The sequence below is a fragment of the Bos javanicus genome, chromosome 12 (assembly GCF_032452875.1).
Source record: "Bos javanicus breed banteng chromosome 12, ARS-OSU_banteng_1.0, whole genome shotgun sequence".
NCBI classification, from domain to species: domain Eukaryota; kingdom Metazoa; phylum Chordata; class Mammalia; order Artiodactyla; family Bovidae; genus Bos; species Bos javanicus.
The window spans coordinates 72,729,813-72,749,588 of record NC_083879.1 but is presented as its reverse complement, the minus strand read 5'-3'; the positions used below and the strand labels follow the sequence as shown (position 1 = coordinate 72,749,588).

At 41.6% G+C, this 19,776-nt stretch overlaps 1 protein-coding gene across 2 annotated transcripts in view; it reads left to right on the top strand.

Annotated features, from left to right (window-relative positions):
- LOC133258049 (ATP-binding cassette sub-family C member 4-like) overlaps window positions 1–19,776 on the top strand; it is a 656,993-nt gene that overhangs the window by 527,078 nt on the left and 110,139 nt on the right. Inside the window, exons 9-11 of one of the 2 annotated variants that reach the window (XM_061434382.1) lie at window positions 9,119–9,220; window positions 15,122–15,211; window positions 16,748–16,939. The exons of the other annotated variant lie outside the window; for it this stretch is intronic. Of the exons in view, the coding sequence (XP_061290366.1) occupies window positions 9,119–9,220; window positions 15,122–15,211; window positions 16,748–16,939 (384 nt within the window). The remainder of the gene's footprint in view (window positions 1–9,118; window positions 9,221–15,121; window positions 15,212–16,747; window positions 16,940–19,776) is intronic. 2 annotated transcript variants of the gene reach the window in all.

Genomic DNA, 19,776 nt, shown 5'->3' with positions numbered 1-19,776 from the left:
AGATTCGATCCATGGGTCGGGAAGATCCCCTGGAGAAGGGAATGGCAACCCACTCCAGTATTCTTGCCTGGAAAATCCCATGGACAGAGAAGCCTGGTGGGCTACAGCTCATGGGGTTGCAAAGAGTCGGACACGACTGAATGACTTTCAATAACTCACTCATTTCATCCTGACCACAATTGAATGGGATAAGCTTCAGTGTCCCAACTTTACAGATAAGGAAACAGGTTCCTGTATCAGGTGAAATAGCTCACCTATCCTCATACAGTTTGTGTTAATATTATCAAATGACAGAACTAGAATTCTGTCCAAAGTTTCTTTGTTACATTATTACATTATTGTCTTCTTAGTACTTTCAGGTATGTGGAATTTCTCCTTAAGTTTTAATTCCCTGTTTCTTGCAGAATCAAAATTTTAAGCTTGTGTTTCCCAGCATACGACCCTTGCTCTGGTTGGGTTGGGGGAGAGGTTGTCTCTGAATGAGACAGGTCACATGTGACATGTCACATTCACCCCCACTTTGGGATCTTGGCTCACTCTGTTGAGCCCCTCTGTGTGGCCTTCTCTTCTGTCCTTGATTTAACCAAATGCTGCTGAGCCTGCAGCAGCCCCATGACCCTCTCCCAGCACTTCTGTTCACTCTGATCTAGGGCTTCCATATATGTGCATGGCCAGTCTCACACCTCCCAGCATCCTGTCAGGTGGGGTGATGTTGACTCCCTGGGAGTGTTCTGAGCTCTGTGACAGCAGACTGTGTCTGGTAGTGCCTGTCCATGCTGGACACATCACGGGCATCAAATAAATACTGGACTGACTGAGACAACAGTTACAGGAAATGGCTGGGACCTCACGAAGCCCAGGGTAGCCCATCCTGCACTAGAAGCTTTAGAAATGCAGAGGAGGGAGCAGACTGGGGTTAGGCATTCCTGCAACATTGGGTTTTGGTGTGTGTTTGGGCTGTCTCAACTCAGGGAAGTCTTCTCCTTGTTATGTCTGTCCATCTGTCTATCTCAAACCAGCCTGATTGGACTTGGTGGACCTGATGTCTAAAGAGACGAACTGTGTACCCTGTACAGCCTGGTGTTCATGAGACTCTGCTGGTCTGGATCCTGGGCTGGGCTCCTGGGGCTTATAGATAATTAGAAACAGCCTGTATTACTTGGTTAACAAAGTTATTTTGACTGTCTTGCTGACCATCATGAAATGAAAGAAGATCAATATCATGAATCTTTATGCTAAAGTGCGTCTATAGACTGAAGAAGATCTTGAGATAGAGTTCCTTCCTTTTTGGTGCTGGTCAGTCTTTTTTCTCTGAAGGGCATTGACTAATTGGATGAGACTCACCCACATTATGGAGGATAATCTGCTTTACTCAGAGTCTACTGATTTAAATGTTGATCTCATTAAAAACCCTTTCACTGTAATAACTAGATGAGTGTAAGCAAGTGTCTGAAAACTGTAGTTTAGCCAGGTTGACATAAAGTCAACCATCACACCCATCATAACCATTAAGCATGATTTTAGTGGGAAAAACACTAACTCTGATTCCTTAATGGATTATGTGATGCACCAAAGAGTGTAACACGAAAAAGGCCCTGCAAAAAGTTTCCAGGGAATTTTGCTTAAATTTTCAGGTAGGGTTTTTTATTTCTTTTACCCCAAACTGCTACTGAATTGTGTCTGAGGCTTAAAATTCCTTTCTTTGTAGATGTGTACAGCAATACAGTGAACTGCCAAGAACTTTGAATTTTCTAGGGTTGACTTTGTCAGGCTGCTTTGTGTCATGATGAAGGAAGCATCTTTGATTTGGGCAACAAACCTAAGTTTTTCCTTAAATACACAGAATGTCTTGTAGGAAGTTCATCTGGGAATTTAGAGATTTGTCAGCGGTAATTATTTTCAATAAAGGAGGGACTAATGGCTGAGAATAAGAATGGTGAGAAGGATTGGTGTTAGTGTGGCAGATGGCTTCCTGGTAGGTTGAAGTAACTGGTGATTTTTTTTTTTTCTTTTTGATCACTATATAGTTTCTATATGGTTTCCACTCTCTATATGGTTTCTATAATCCTTTAAAAATCTAGTTTTCTAGTTCATCAGAATCACCTGGAGTGCTTTTTAAACCTATATGGTCACACCTTGGAGATTCCGATTCACTAGGCCTTAGCTGCTGCCCAGGGTATCTATATCTTTAGTAAAGATACCTTTAGTAAAGGTACACTCTTGTGTACCTGAAAATAAGCACCATTTTTGAAACATTGCCCAGGTTGCAGAAAAAAGCACATAAAGCCAAAATGTGCTTCAGCAAGTATAAAGGATGTCAGGATCATATGTAAACTAAAATTAGTTGAGAGGAAAACCTGTCTTGGTTTATGCTAGACTTTTTGGGAGTGCAAATATGGAATTTATTCATTCATTCAATCACTTATTCGACAAAATACCTAAGTACCTACCTGAAGCCTGGTGCAGACTAAAGGCAGGCTAGATGCAGAAAGGCTCTTCCTGTTTGGAATTTATGTTCATCAAGTAGGGGTGGTTTAATAAAGAATCAAATAGTGAAACTCACTGTGGACATATTTGTGTGTCATTAGTCCTTGGAAGGATAACTCCAAGGTGACAGGGGGTGCTTTGGCAGAGTTATTGGTGTAGTCTTAGAGCTCGTGCTTCCCGGGAAGGCTGAGGAAGTTACCTGGAGAATTCCGTGTGTGGGGGTGAGGGAGATGGGACACTGATGCTTTGTGGTTTCCTGGGGATGATGATGTGACACAGACTTTTAGTGCACAAGAGAGGGATCCATACTTTTGGGAAATCAAAAATGTCTAAGGCTGCAGAGTAGAAAGTGCTGAAGACCTGAGAAGGAGACTGTATAAGACCCTATAGGAAACATGAAGGTTTTTATCATTTCAGAGCTCAGCCTGGCTGCAACCTGGGGAATGTGGCAGTGTGGTAAGGTGGAGATCCAGAGCAGAGGCAGGGGAGATGCATCAGGAGCCTAATGCAATATATGGTCCAGGGACAGGAAGATGTGGTTTGATTTAGGGTGAAATAGAGACTTGGTCAGATTTGAGAGCTACTCAAGGCAAGTCTGGAGAAGGCAATGGCAACCCACTCTAGTACTCTTGCCTGGCAAATCCCATGGATGGAGGGGCCTGGTAGGCTGCAGTCCATGGGGTCGCTAGGAGTCAGACACAACTGAGCGACTTCACTTTCACTTTTCACTTTAATGCATTGGAGAAGGAAATGGCAACCCACTCCAGTGTTCTTGCCTGGAGAATCCCAGGGACGGGGAGCCTGGTGGGCTTCCATCTATGGGGTCGGACACGACTGAGCCGCTTAGCAGCAGCAGCAGCAAGGCAAGTCTTTAGTTCGGTATGGAAGTGGAAGGGGAGAAGTAGATCTCAGGCTGCTTTGGGTTTTGGGGGCTGCAAAATCTCTGGATTCATTGAAATATAGAATGATAAAAGAAGACTAGATTTGGGGAGGAGAAGAGTCTGAACTTGATTTTGAATTCTGAGAGGCTTTTCAAATACCTGGTATTTGTTATAAGACCCACCTCACTGACCACCCATTGGCCTGATTAAGTCTCCTTTCTTACTAAAACAGGTAGTAGATATTGAATATAATCAACAGATTGGATGTTCACTTTTTTCCTCAACTTTGTGTCTCACTTAGATGTGTTCATGCCCAGTTAGAAGGTGAAAAGGGCAACACGAGTAGAAGAAAAAGTCAGCTGAGTTTACTGACCATGTCGTCAGAACTGGACAAGGTTTAACCATAGGTAGTTTGGAGGTGTGGTGGGCACGTAGAGTTTAGAACACAGTGTAGTGTTGAGCCCTGCTGCCCTACTGCCTCCTGCAGCCTGGAACTCAGTAGACTTGTGTTTCTGTCACGATGATCATCTCCGAGGATGATCATCTCCCAGGATTTTCACTCAGATCATGTCTGGGATCCCTTGGAAGAAAACTTTCCACCTCTGCCTACCTTGGAGGGATGATTGTTTATACCCTCAGGGCAGATCTACATGTGGCTTCATAGTGTTGTGTCTTGTTGTTAACCCATGCTTTTCTTTTTTTTTTTTTTTTTATGGTTTTCCTTTTTTTTTTTTTTAATTTTATTTTTAAACTTTATAATATTGTATTAGTTTTGCCAAACATCAAAATGAATCTGCCACAGGTATACCCATGCTCCCCACCCTGAACCCTCCTCCCTCCCCATACTCTCCCTCTGGGTCATCCCAGTGTACCAGCTCCAAGCAATTTCCTTTCTTCCCTGTACAGAAAATAAGGATTTATTACGATCTTATATGCCTAAGAATTCCCTTTATTTTTCTCTTAGCAAGGAAAGAGAACAATGATCTTGGAATTGAACAACTAACAGAATTAGAAAAGATCTTATGTTAACTTCAAAGCACTAGAAGTTTTCAGTGACTTTTGCATCCAGTAAAATGTTTCTCTGAGGTTATATTGTTCACAAAGCTACTTAGGTTTCCATTACCAGCCACTCAGATGTCAATCTTTTTCACTGCTGTTCTGATGTTGATACCTTCCTGTGTGACTTGTTCTGGGTCTGCACTTCATGGCTCTAAGGGTCATTTAGTTTCAGCTTTTTCATCAGCCTGACTCTTGGAGAAAAATGCAGTCAGCACTTCTGGTACCATTACAAGCTGATCAGGTGTTGAGTGGAGTCTCATTTAACCCCTGGAAGACTGTGATGTCTTCCCCCTCAGACCTGTGATTTGTGGACAAATGCTCGATGAATTTACTTCCTCACTTAGGGCATGATTTTTCTTTTCTTTCTTTTTTTTTTTTTTTTGAAAGTGGGAATTTCTATTCTAACATGCACAAACTGAATATTGAATTTGTTATGTCTTGGTAGTACATTTAATTGGAATTTAAAATTGGAATTTGATTCTGTCTAGACAAGATTTATAACATATATGCATAACTGTACATTTAACATACATATATAATATACATTACTGACTGGGGACCCTGAACTTTTTAATCAATATAAATTGATAAGGGGCCAGAAGAGAAATTCAAGCAAGGCTTTACTGAAGCTCATGCTGCAGCACAAGGGAGTGAAAAACAAGTAACAGGTGCCTTTGTTCACTCTGAGAACAGTAGACTGATTCCTTGAAAGGAGTGAGAGTGGGGGTGGATCACAGAGGTGGCTTAGATGGTCTGCCCACCTCCTAGTAGGCACTGTGTGTAAAGATCATATGCAGTGCCCTGCCTTTCCTCTCAGCATCTCAGAAATGGCAGTTGGCTTATGCATCTGTGCAGTTAGTTTTAGTCCCTTAGAGTTCCTTTGTATTCTGTTGCTGGAGGAGACGTTTGTGCAGGTGCAAGTGTTCCACTAAAGGATCCCAGGTCCCAGCCTGTCTCACAATGTTGTTCCAGCTGTATTAGCTCAGACTATGTAAGGTTGTAGCCTTGTCATCAATTAGTTCAGTTCAGTCGTGTCCGACTCTTTGCGACCCCATGGACTGCAGCACACCAGGCCTCCCTGTCCATCACCAACTCCCAGGTTACTCAAACTCATGTCCATTGAGTTGGTGATGCCATCCAACCATGTCATCTTCTGTTATCCCCTTCTCTTCCTGCCTTCAATCTTTCCCAGAATCAGGGTCTTTTCAAATGAGTCAGTTCTTCGCATCAGGTAGTCAAAGTATTAGAGTTTCAGCTTCAACATCAGTCTTTCCAGTGAATATTCAGGACTGATTTCTTTTAGGATGGACTGGTTGGATCTCCTTGCAGTCCAAGGGTCTCTCAAGAGTCTTCTCCAACACCACAGTTCAAAAGCATCAAATCTTAGGTGCTCAGCTTTCTTTATAGTTCAACTCTCATATCCATACATAACTACTGGAAAAACCATAACTTTGACTAGATGGACCTTTGTTGGCAAAGTAATGTCTCTGCTTTTGAATATGCTGTCTAGGTTGGTCATAGCTTTTCTTCAAAGGAGCAAGTGTCTTTTAATTTCATGGCTGCAGTCACCATCTGCAGTGATTTTGGAGCCCCCAAAAATAAGGTCTGTCACTGTTTCCACTGTTTTCCCATCTATTTTCCATGAAGTGATGGGACCAGATGCCATGTTCTTAGTTTTCTGAATGTTGTTTAAAGCAAACTTTTCACTCTTCTCTTTCACTTTCATCAAGAGGCTCTTTCGTTTTTCGCTTTCTGCCATAAGTGTGGTGTCATTGGCATATCTGAGATTAATGGTTGGACTGATTTGAACTAGCCCTACAATCTGTTCCTTTTCTTACCTCATACCCACAATGGGCAGACTCTGTACAAGTCTTAGTTGGAGTTGTAATATGAAAGTGCTTGAATGATGGAGTGTCTCCTCTCTTTGTGACATACTATTTCTCTGGGGATTCAAAGGTAGGGAAGGTGGTGCCGATCTGGAATGTCCTGACCTGGTTCCCTGGAGGATTAGCATTTGAGATGGCCTGGAAGGGTGAGTGGGATTAGTACTCTGGGTGTCCAGGCAGAGACCACTTAGAGAGTGTGCACTTAGGTGCTGATGGCTCCTAGAGGCTGTTTAGTGTGGTGGACACTCTCAGAGGTGCTGTAAAGAGGTTAGGAGGGAGTGCTTCTGGAGTTGGTTTGGTGATATTGGGGAAGGCTGATGAAGGAACCATTCAAAAACAAAAAGATGTATCAGTATTTGCAACAACTAATAGCAAGTGATATTCTGAAATTGTGTTGTTTCAAGAGAAAAAGAGAATTGGCAGAGAGATAAGCTGTGTCAGAACAGGCGAGAGCTGGTACCTGAATGACAATGGAAGAGGTGGTGTGGGGAGAAAACTCAGGCTGTGGTGGTTGGGAGTCTGAATAGGAGTCCTCAGACCGCTGTCCATTCATCCTGCCTCCTGCTGGACACGGGTTCAGAGTCGATAGGAGTTGCTGTGCCTGGTGTTAGGTTTTCAGTGAACTTGGATGAGAGGAGGACAGAACGAATGAATCACGTCTCCCACAAGCTGGTCTTAAAGAGAAATGCAAGGATCCTGTTTTTTTGTTTTTTTCCCTGCACAACTGTTTTCCTTTTCAGTTTTTACCAGTTCTTCTTTTGAAGTAGAAGTTTGCAATCACATTTATGACTTTGGGGCATGATAGAGGGGTGTGTCAAGGACTTGAATGGTGTTTACCATGTTTAGCATGGAAGATTATTATTTGTGTGTTGTTTTCTTTCTCAAACATCCTCACATGCTTGTTTCAGTTTTTCCCCATATGGGTTAGGATTTGGTTTACCTGTTGGTCCCAGAGGTACCCATGCTAAAGCTGCTTACAGGGGTCATTTGTTTTTCTCTCATGCAAGAATCCTTGTGAGGCTCTGTATGGATTTCCTGGGGCTGCGGATACAAAGTACCACAAAACATGTGGCTTAAAACCAAAGGAATGTTTTGTTTCCCAGTCCTGGAGGCTAGAAGTCTGAAATCAAGGTGTTAGCAGGGTCAGGATCCCTCTGAATCCGATAAGGGAGCATCCTTTCTTGCCTCTGCTAGCTCTGAGTGGTTGCAGGCAAACCCTGGTGTTCCTTGGCTTGAAAGCCGTCACCCCAGCCTCTGTCTCCCTCATCAGGTAACTGTTTTTTGGGTGTATATCTGTCTCTGCATCTCTCACAAGGGCAGCAGTCATATTGGATTCAGGGCCCCTCCTACTCCACTCTAGTCTCACCTTAATTGATTACATCCACAGCAACCCTATTTCCAAATAATGTCATGTTTAGAGGTAACAGGGGTTAGGGCTTCAGTATATAAGTCCCATGGCTAATGTGAACCTTTGTGGTGTTGGGACCCAGACTCTACCTCTCTTATTATGTTACTCCACTGGATGTGACTTTGACCCTGCTGGCAGCCTCCAAGACCCAGACTGTGGGGTGGAGGAAGGTCCTGGTTGCTGTCACTCTCCACTGACCTGGATTTAGTCACGTGGCTGCTCCTATCTGCTCAGGAGTCTAGAAACAGAGGACCTCCTTCCAGGCTGCCACGTGTTGGCTAAAATCTGGGGTTTGTTACCTCAGAAGAAAGAGAGCAGATTTTGAGGACAGCCAGCAGTCTCTCTTAAGTCTCTCCCCTTATAGTTTTTGGGGACCTTGGGGAGTGGGAGTGGTCTAAGTTGTTTGTTCAATTTCTCTACCACTCTAGTTTTTCTCACTGAATTATGTCTAACATTTGCAAAGCAAGAAGGACTTTTCTTTTATGTGTCTGTCAGCTTTGTAGTGGTTCATTGGGCTTTGTTTTATTCAGCTAAATTTCATCAACTAGCTGCTAAGTGGTGTAGAAAATAACAAGTGAGAGGTGCGACCATTCCTGCTGTGGAGGAGAGAGGACACTGACTAAGGAGAATAGAACAGTGATTGTGAAAAGATGCTCGTGAAGTATTTTTTTAAGGCATAGAAACTTTAGAGTGATGACTTAAATGATAGCTGTTGACAAGCAGTGATATGGATTTGACACACATGAGGGGGAAAGCAGAGAGTATAGTCTTTATGTATATATACTGTGGTACTAGAGAAGACTCCTGAGAGTCTTGGATAGCAAGGAGGTCAAACCAGTCAATCTTAAAGGAAATCAACCCTGAATACTTATTGTAAGGACTGATGCTGAAGCTCCAGGAGTTTGGTCACCTGAGGCAGACAGCCTACTCATTGGAAAAGTCCCTAAGGCTGGGAAAGATTGAAGGCAGAAGGATAAGAGTGTCTCAGAGGATGAGATGGGTGGATGGCATCACTGATGTGATGGACATGAATTTGGACAAACTTCAGAAGATGGTGAGGGCCAGGGAAGCCTGGCATGCTGCAGCCCATGGGGTCGCAAAGAGTTGAACATGACTGGATGACTGAACAACATATTATATATCACTATACTATTTTATATACTTATATGTATAATATATTGTAATAATAGTATATTGCATGCCATATATTATTTAATATTTCTCAGGTGAAACAAGACTTAATATAATACAGTTGTAAATGATAAGTAGATATAAATGGTAGTTAAAATAAATGCTAGGCAACATAAAACTTTTTATTGCAAATTCCAAGGAAACAACTTTTTGCTTATGCTTTGTTCTTGCAGTATAAACAATCTATGTTTTTCCTTTTTCTGTAGAACTTTCTGTTACTTGATGAGATATCACAGTGCTACCCTCAGCTGCCATCAGATGGTGAAATGATAGTGGATGTTCAAGACTTTACAGCTTTTTGGGAAAAGGTAAGAAACTCATTCCAAAACTGTGACTGCTCAAAGACAACTGTGACATAGATTTATTAGAGAATTTTGAGATTTTACATATATTATGTGACTTGCCCATTTATTGAAAATATGTTATGAAAATTCTCAGAATCAGGAATAAGGTTTGCACTGAATGGCAGTTAAGTATAAAATCAGCCTGAGGCATTTGACATGTTGCTCTTTATCTCATTTTCAAAACAGCTTTCAAAGTATTAGCACATGTTGAACTGAAGGTACATAAATTCTTTTTAAAAAATTTTAGGTTATTTTTCTTTATGTTTTATTACAGAATATTAAATGTAATTCCTGTGCTTAAACAAAAGAAAAAGAGCATAAATACATCTTTTCTTGAAAACCAAAATCTAATATTTTGGGCATCAATGGTTTAACTCTTTTTAAACTTGGCAATATATTTTGGAGTTATTTATGATTATAAAGTACATAAATTAGAATTTGAAGGATTAGACAGACAAAATACTGCAGTATTGAATGAGTTAACTAACAAATACATAACTACTCATTATAGATCAGAGGCTTTGAGGAATCAGCGTACATTTTTTGCCATGATGTTCTTACTATACACTGAGTGAGGCCATGATGTAGATCTTTGCTGTGGTGTAGTGTGGGGCTTCCCCATCTTGAGCTTCTGGATGGTTCTGGCTACTTTGGTGGCTGCTGGAGACAGGAGGAGATAGCATGTGGGCATTGTCAGCACTAGTGATTCTCAGTTGAAGGACTGTACTATGTGGCAAGCTGACAGGGAGAACTGGTGATTTTCCAATACCCACCATCAAAACAGTAATATGTTCCCAAATACATAAGATCACATCCCGGTATCTTTTGTACATGGACAGTCACACAGGGTTCCTTACCTACCCTGACAGCTTTTCCTACCTTAATATAGTAGATTTAACTCCTGCTTGGTATTTTTTATCATAATACACTTGAAGCATAGATGGAAGACACCATTAAAATTTCATTATAAGGGTCCCTATGTGAATGCTTCACATGAGTGGCCAAAGTATTGGAGTTTCAGCTTCAACATCAGTCCTTGCAATGAACACTCAGGACTGATCTCCTTTAGGATGGACTGGTCGGATCTTCTTGCAGTCCAAGAGACACTCAAGAGTCTCCTCCAACACCACAGTTCAAAAGCACTAATTCTTCGGCACTCAGCTTTCTTCACAGTCCAACTCTCACATCCATACATGACTACTGGAAAAACCCATAGCCTTGACTAGACAGACCTTTGTTGGCAAAGTAATGTCTCTGCTTTTGAATATGCTATCTAGGTTGGTCATAACTTTCCTTCCAAGGAGTAAGCGTCTTTTAATTTCACGGCTGCAGTCACCATCTGCAGTGATGTTGGAGCCCAAAAAAATAAAGTCTGACACTGTTTCCACTGTTTCCCCATGTATTTCCCATGAAGTGATGGGACCGGATACCATGATCTTAGTTTTCTGAATGTTTAGCTTTAAGCCAACATTTTCACTCTCTTCTTTCACTTTCATCAAGAGGCGTTTTAGTTCCTCTTCACTTTCTACCATAAGGGTGGTGTCATCTGCATATCTGAGGTTTATATTTCTCCTGGCAAACTTGATTCCAGCTTGTGTTTCTTCCAGTCCAGCGTTTCTCATGATGTACTCTGCATAGAAGTTAAATAAGCAGGGTGACAATATACAGCCTTGACGTACTCCTTTTCCTATTTTGAACTAGTCTGTTGTTCCTTCTCCAGTTCTAACTGTTGCTTCCTGACCTGCATATAGGTTTCTCAAGAGGCAAGTCAGGTGGTCTGGTATTCCCATCCCTTTCAGAATTTTCTACAGTTTATTGTGATCCACACAGTCAAAGGCTTTGGCATAGTCAATAAAGCAGAAATAGATGTTTTTCTGGAACTCCTGCTTTTTCGATGATCCAGAGGATATTGGCAATTTGATCTCTGGTTCCTCTGCTTTTTCTAAAACCAGCTTGAACATCTGGAAGTTCACAGTTCACGTATTGCTGAAGCCTGGCTTGGAGAATTTTGAGCATTACTATACTAGCGTGTAAGATGAGTGCAATTGGTAGTTTGAGCATTCTTTGTCATTGCCTTTCTTTGGGACTGGAATAAAAACTGACCTTTTCCAGTCCTGTGGCCACTGCTGAGTTTTCCGATTTGCTGGCCTATTGAGTGAAGCACTTTCACAGTGTCATCTTTCAGGATTTGAAATAGCTCAACTGGAATTCCAGAACCTCCACTAGCTTTGTTCGTAGTGATGCTTTCTAAGGCCCACTTGACTTCACATTCCAGGATGTCTGGCTCTAGGTCAGTGATCACCCCATCGTGATTATCTGGGTGATGATTTTTTTTGTACAGTTCTTCTGTGTATTCTTGCCACCTCTTCTTAATATCTTCTGCTTCTGTTAGGTCCATACCATTTCTCTGCTTTATCGAGCCCATCTTTGCATGAAATGTTCCCTTGGTATTTCTAATTTTCTTGAATGGGGGGAGGAGGAGAAGGGGATGACAGAGGATGAGATGGCTGGATGGCATCACTGACTCAATGGACATAAATTTGGTTAAACTCTTGGAGTTGGTGATGGACAGGGAGGCCTGCGTGCTGTGATTCATGGGTTCGCAAAGAGTTGGACATGACTGAGCGACTGAACTGAACTGATGTGAATGCTAACGTTACTAAATTTCTCTTGTATGAAACTGCAGCATTTTAAAATGAACTGTTTTGTTCTTTTTTCAAAGAAATTAATAGCACGTTCTGATACATCTGTGCAATTTGCATTAGAGTACTGAACAGCCTATTCTGTCATCCTGGTCTTTCCTATGAAAGGAATGTGTCCCTTCCTGGGGTCATTAGTAATTAGGGGCTGTCAAGTTAGGTCATGGGTGAGGGAGAGGGGGGCAGAGAGAGAGAGAGAGAGACTTTGGGATGGGGAGGGGAAAATACATTGGGAGTTTTGAAGAGAAGCTGAGTCTGAATGAAGCCCCTACTGGGTGGGGAGGCAGGAGACAGACATGAGCCTGCTTCCCTAAAGAGCCAGGTGGGCTGGTGGGGGAAGGTCTCAGGGACTCAGGTCTCATTCATGAAATGGTGGGACTTTGTCTTAGTCTTTTTTTGTTTGTTTGTAGAGCTGAAATGTAAACCCATCCAAATTTATTTAATTCTGATTCTTAAATTCTTACTTTTATTTTTTTATTTTATTTTATTTTATTTTTAAACTTTACAATATTGTATTAGTTTTGCCAAATATCGAAATGATTAAACACTGTCTTTATAAGGTAAAGAAACAATTTACAGTGCAATATTAAGTCTTATGGAATATTGTTAGTTATACTTGTAAAAATTTCTTTAAATTAATTTATTTTATTTACAGGCTAATTACTTTACAATATTGTGGTGGTTTTTGTCAAATATCGACATGAATCAGCCACGGGTGTACATGTGTCCCCCCATCCTAAACCCCCCTCCCAACCCCATCCCTCTGGGTTGTCCCAGAGTACCATCTTTGACTTTTAAAATAAGTAGCCTATGGGAGCTTTCAGATTCATGAGGCAGGTGTTTTGAACTGTGTTTGGCACAGAGTGGGGACTCAGCTGATGATCCTTGCTGAATCATTATCCTCTGAGCCCTGTTAAATCATTATCCCCTGAACCCTAATAAGGGGGAGGCAGATCCCCAGAACCCCTAGGCTGTCAAGTGTTTCCCTCTTCTGGTCATGGCAGAGCAGTGCCCAACCCTGAAGCCTGAACAGGGCATGGACTCCTCTGGCCCTGACAGACTGTAGGGGCTGGGACAGGAGCTGGCGTGGGTCATTATCTGTGTGTGGATCATTGTTTGGTTTTCATAACCAAATATAAAGTAGTAAAATAGGAACCCTAGGTGTCAGATAAGAATAAAGAAGTAGATATGCTTAAATAAATGTTTCTCACATATTAAAATCTAGCTTCTTCTTGCTAGTTTTTGTAATTCTTAGAAAATATGGGGCTAGTTTTTTGACGATTTAAAGTAACTGTTGTTGCTTTAGAGGTGACTGTTCCATAATAGGTTTAGTTATTTCCAGAGAAACTTTTCATGTAGAAGGTTTTCCAGACCTTTTAATCTAGTCCTTGTGTTTTTAATCTTTTAGGCATTTTACTAATCATGCATAAGCACTCTTGTTTTACATACTAGCTTATTGAGAATTTTCTCAACAGTATACATAAAGCTGCATGCACCCTTAAGTCTCTCTACCTTGGAACTTAACAGATTGTGCAGTAATCTGACTTGTGACTGAAATGATGTGATTTTTGTCCTTTTCCCTCGAATTGGATTGTACATGCAACAAACAGCATAGCTCTGTTTTGTTCTTGTTGTCACCCCTGTTTTGTTAGGGCAAGAAATGCGTGTAACATGTATAAAATTGAGGCTTTATCACTCTGACCTATGATGTCATAATTAATTTCTTCATTCCACATGTTTTGTTGTTGTGCTGCTGCCACTGTTGTTTAGTCACTAAGTCATTTACGACTGTTTGTGACCCCATGGACTGTGTCATGCCAGCCTTCCCTGTCCTTCACTGTCTTCTGGAATTTTCTCAAATTCATGTTCGTTGACTCAGGGATGCCATCCAACCATTTCATCCTCTGTGGCTTCCTTCTCCTCCTGCCTTCAATCTTTCCCAGCATCAGGTCTTTTCAACTGAGTCAGTTCTTTGCAGCAGGTGGCCAAAGTACTGGAGTTTTAGCTTCAACATCAGTCCCTCCAATCAATATTCAGGGTTTGCTCTCCTTGCAGTTCAAGGGACTCTCAAAAGTCTTCTCCAGCACTACAGTTCCAAAGCATCAATTTTTCAGTGCTCATCCTTTTTTATGGTCCAACTCTTACATCCATACATGACTACTGGAAAAACCATAACTTTGACTATATGGACAATTGTTGGCAAAGTGATGTCTCTGCTTTTTAATATGCTCTCTAGGTTTGTCATAGCTTTTCTTCCAAGGAGCAAGCATCTTTGAATTTCATGGCTGCAGTCACCATCTGCAGTGATTTTGGAGCCCAAGAAAATAAAATCTGTCACTGTTTCTACTTTTTTCCCTTCTATTTGCCATGAAGTGATGGGACAAGATGCCATGATCTTTGTTTTTTGAATGTTGAGTTTTAGGCCAGCTTTTTTCACTCTCCTCTTCCAGCCTCTGCCAGGGGCTCTTTAGTTCCTCTTCACTTTCTGCCATAAGGGTGGTGTCATCTGCATATCTGAGGTTCTTTTACTCCTTTCCCAATTTTGAGTAAGTCCATTGTTCCATGTCTGCTTCTAACTGTTGCTTCTTGACTTCATACAGGTTTCTCAGAAGACAGGTAAAGTGGTGTGGTATTCCCATCTCCTTAAGAATATTTCACAGTTTGTTGTGATCCACACAGTCAAAGCCGTTAGCATAGTCAGTGAAGCAGAAGTAGATGTTGTTATGAAATTGCCTTCCTTTTCCTATGATCCAACAGATGTTGGCAATTTGGTCTTTGGTTCCTCTGCCTTTTCTAAATCCAGCTTGTACATTTGGAAATTCTCAGTTCAGGTACTGTTGAAGCCTAGCTTGAAGGATTTTGAACATTACCTTGCTAAGATGTAAACTGAACACAATTGTACAGTAGTTTGAACATTCTTCTAGCTGTGTGGAAATCTAGTAAAAGAAGGAACCTTCCTAAAGTCACCTAAAGCTGCCTCAAACCCCTAAAGAGATAAGATTGGACAAAGAGGCCTCCAGGACATAGTATCTTAAAATAGGAAAGGGAAAAATGTGGGTTATGTTTGCATATCAATTTTGTTGACTACTGTTATCTTTTCCACTTTCTAAAACAACTTGTGTCATTTTATTGAAATGGGTACATTTTTATTAACTTTAATTTTCAGGAATCAGGAAGCCCAACCCTACAAGGCCTTTCATTTACTGTCAGACCTGGTGAATTGCTAGCTGTGATTGGACCTGTGGGAATAGGAAAGGTAAATTATGATGCCTTTTGGCAACTTGATGCAATGCTACAGGCCCTGTTAAATTCTCACAGTGGAGCCCAGAGCTGAGTGTGCCTCAGTCTGATTTGGGTGTACCTAAAACAGTGTTTCTCTAGGTGTGTTTCATGGAACATTAGTTTTACAAGAAGGTTTCATGCTAAATACATCAGGATAAATGCACACTGTGTTTTCCTTCTTTGTGTTTCACAGTGCTCAGTTGGGAATCGATTGTCAGGAATTTGGATGCCTCAGTGCAGGAAACTATCTATGTGACAGCTGTTTGGGATGGACAGAGACAGTGGGGACTTCTTTTTGTCACAGGAGCCCCTCCAGGAAGTCTGGAGGTTGTGAAGACTCTTTCTGGAAGCTTTGAGCATTTCCTCACATGACTTGACTTGATCCGATCAGTGCATGTGTATCCACGTGCTGGAGCTCACAGATGTGAGCAAGACCCCAAGATTTCTGCCTTTCAGAGGCTACTAGGTTCCAGAGCGAGACAGATATGTAGGCAAATTATTTTAGCCCAGTGTGGTGAGCACTCTGTTGGTGTGCATACACACATGCCATGTTTTGTGATGTTGAAGATTGAAAGGAAAGGTGCATATGCACTTGGTCTGAAACAACAAAATACAGAAACCTAAATGTGGGATGTGGGCCTCCCTGGTGGCTCAGTGGTAAAAGAATCCACCTGCCAATACAGCAGACACAGGTTTGATCCCTAGTCTGGGAAGATCCCACATGCTGTGAAGCAATTAATCCTGAGCACCGTAACTGTTGGGCCTGTGCTCTAGAGGCTGGGAGCTGCATCTGCTGAGCCCATGGGCCGCAACTGCTGAAGCCTGCCTACTAGAGCCTGTGCCCTTCAATAAGGGAAGCCACCCCAATTATAAGCCTGCATATTGCAAAGAAGACCCAGCACAACAAAAAATAAATAAAATTAAGATTGTATGGCAGAAAACAATACATCATAAAAAATAAATAAAAGAACTAAAAATAAATAAATAAAATTATTTTTTAAAAATCAGTGTGGGATGTACACATGAAAGTGTGCTCATTTCCTCTATGATGGACTTTTGCTTTTCAGATAAACTCACTTTAGAGTTCTTTCAATTAGTCATCTTTGAATACACTATTCACACATAACTTTTTAAGAACAAGTGTTTGTCAAGTAAAGGATAGCCAGATGCAGAAGCAACTGCATTAAGCATCAGATACATAAAATACACATCTTGTTCGGCTGCTTTGCTAGAGAAGGATGTTAACATTCTTAATTAGTCTTTGCTGAGTAGAAATTCATTTGGGGGATACTTGGGCAGAGTAAATTGTTTATACTATTAATATTCCCTATCAGTCATTGTTTTCTTTGACCATTAGTGTTATTTTCAGTTTTTCTTGTCCCAACTGCCAGAGCTGTCATTTATCCCATTCTAATATCCTTGATCAAGCACCAGGGTGGGGACTGTGTTACAGGGCGTGTTCTGTCCTAACTGTACCCTGTTCATGTGTGTGTGTTCCCGTCTGTTGCAGTCGTCACTGTTAAGCGCTGTGCTGGGGGAGCTGCCCCCGAGCCAGGGGAAGGTCAGCGTGCTCGGGAGGATTGCATATGTTTCTCAGCAGCCCTGGATATTCTCAGGAACTGTGAGGAGTAACATTTTATTTGGGAAGAAATATGAAAAACAGCGATATGAAGAAGTAATTAGGGCTTGTGCTTTGGAAGAGGTAAGTAATGACTTTTGAGCTGCATATACTCAGATTTCAAATAATGATAGTATTGGTTTAAATTTCAAGGTTTGTTTAAATTCTTTTATTTTTAAAAAATGGAAAGATTTTCGAATGTTGCTTAATATTATAAGCTGATCTTATGAGTAAATAAGCAGGCATATATCTATATGCTGCTGTTTTAATCCTTCTGGGATAATGATACAGAATACCTTTTCTGGAGGGGAAGGTTGTTTCATTCTGTTAAATTTCATTCCCTTTTAACTTTTTAAATGGAAAGTTACCAAAATTTGCAAAATTAGAAAACATAGTGTAATGAACCTTCAGGTACCCACTCCCAGCTTCAGCCAGAATCAGCTGGTGGCCAGTCTTGCTGTATCTCTACCCCTGCCCCCTGCCAGCTCCACCCCCACCCCAGATTATTCTGGAGCAGATTCTAGACCTCAGATTAGTTTATTTGGAAACATTTCATCCCACACTTCCACACTTGGGCACCTTCTCTGCATGACTCCAAGAGCATCACATACATTGTGCTCTAGGAGTGACATATGTGTGTGCTAAGTCACTTTAGTCGTGTCCAACTCTTTGTGACCCCATGGACTGCAGCCCACCAGGCTCCTCTGTCCATGAGATTCTTCAGGCAAAGATACTGGAGTTGGTTACCATGCCCTCTTCCAGGGGACTTTCCCAACCCAGATATTGAACTCACATCTCTGTGTCTCCTGCATTGTCAGGTGGATTCTTTACCATTAGTGCTACCTGGGAAGCCGAGTCTATGTTTACATGTTGTTGATGATCTCACTGAGAAATCTCCTTCACCACTGTTTGAACCCACATAAGGTCTGCCCCCTGCACTTGGCTGATGCCTCTTTGGTCCCTTTGAGTCTGTGGGTTTCTTTCACCACTTCATTTTTGACTTGTAAGTTATTATTTAAGGAAAGCAGAATGCTTTGAAATTTCTTTTTAATGATGTGTCATTTCACCAAGGGAGAGATTATTTTCAGAAATGGCATTGAGTTTTACAGAAAGTGGCAAGGTGAAAGGCTTAACTGTACATTGGAATTTAAATGAAATTAGTGAATAAATTATGAGAACTAAACTTAACTGATAGGAGAATACAGTTTGGCAAAAAGAGAGGGAAAAAAAGGAAAATAACATTAAATACTATGTTACTCTCTTGGGTTATAAAAACCAGTGAATAATAGTATTAAAGGGCTCCCCCTACCTCCACCCCCAGGGTCTGTTCAGTGCAGTCTGGATATCCCACTATTCTTTTGTACTGTGAGGAAAAGACAGGGACGGACTTTCAAAGGTGTGATATTGAAGGCTCCAAACCACTTTCTGAGGAAATAGTAATTCCCCTTGAACAATGGCTTGAGCGTCATAAATTGTATCAGGCAGCATTTTATGATGATGTGGACAAAACAGAAAGTGAAAGTTTTTGTCATTCAGTCATGTCTGACTCTTTGCGACCCCACAGACTGTAGCCCACCAGGCTCCTCTGCCCATCAGTTTCTCCAGGCAAGAATACTGGAATTGGTTGCCGTTCCCTTCTCCAGGGCATCTTCCCGACCAAGGATCAAACCTGGGTCTCTTGCATTGCAGGCGGATTCTTTACCATTTGAGACACCAGGAGTCCACATGCAAATTATTTTTCTGTGTCCCACATGTGTGCATGCACACACATAAAGAGGTTTCTGAGTTATGCATTCTTTATGACTATCTTCGATGTTCCCATCCTCATTTTAGAAGTAGTAAAACTGAGGCTTGAAGTGATGAGACACCTCATCTCTACATTTACAGCTCAAGTTCAGATCCCGGGGCCAATGCTCTACTGAAGCCTCATGGGGTGATTGGACCAGTAACATGGACAGTGTTCTGGGGCTTTACCCACCCTAGGGCATGTGTGCAACATAGACTCTGGTGGGAAGGGGCCCTAGAGGACTGGGCTGCACAGCGATTCTTCTGTATGTGATGTGACATTTATAAACACGGACTGCTCTCCTGTTCTCTTTGTGGTCAGAACATAGAGTCGAGGCCCCTTATGCCCATTCCTTCCTTGGCAGGAAAGAGTCCCAGTGCAGAGAAGTAGCAGAGAGCCAAGTCCTGGCCCCAATTTTGTCACTTGCCTGCTATCTCTTTGGACACTTCCTGCTACCTTTCTGTGCCTCTGACGTTTCTGCAGTAAAACGAGGACATTGGGTCAGAGGATTAGGAGCTAGCTCTGAAATGTCATCTGTGACTAATTAGCAAGAAATCAAGCAAGGTCTTTACGACACCTAAGAACCACTTAGTAAGTTATGAGAGCATCTGCTTATCTCCTTTTGGATTCCAGGTATCAATGGATGGACATAAGGCAGGCACAGGAAATAGTGGCATCCTGGAGTTAGTCTGACCTGTAGATACAGAGATGTCTATGTGTGGTAGAAAAGGCTTGGCCTTTGGAGAAAAACAGTCCTGGGTTGTAAATCCAGATGTTTGTCTCAGTTTCCTTTCTTATTAAATGGGGGAGGGGTGGAGTTACTGTAGGCCATGCCTGTGAAATGCGAACAAGCCAGGGTTTCAGTAAATGGTGGCTGTTGTTATTGTTCTAACCTTTTTCTCTCCATCCATGCATCCATCCATATAATTATAATAAAGATTTCTCCTTACTGTTCTCCCTGCCCCCACCTACCCCAAATCCTGGAGGAAAAAACAGAAAAAGCAATATTTTTTATATTACATATATTAACAACTAGATGTGTTAAACTAGATCTAATTGAAGTAATTGCTTAAAGTCATTGAGCTGAAAACTTTTCTGTAACAAAATAGGGAGACATGAAGTAATGACCTTGGCA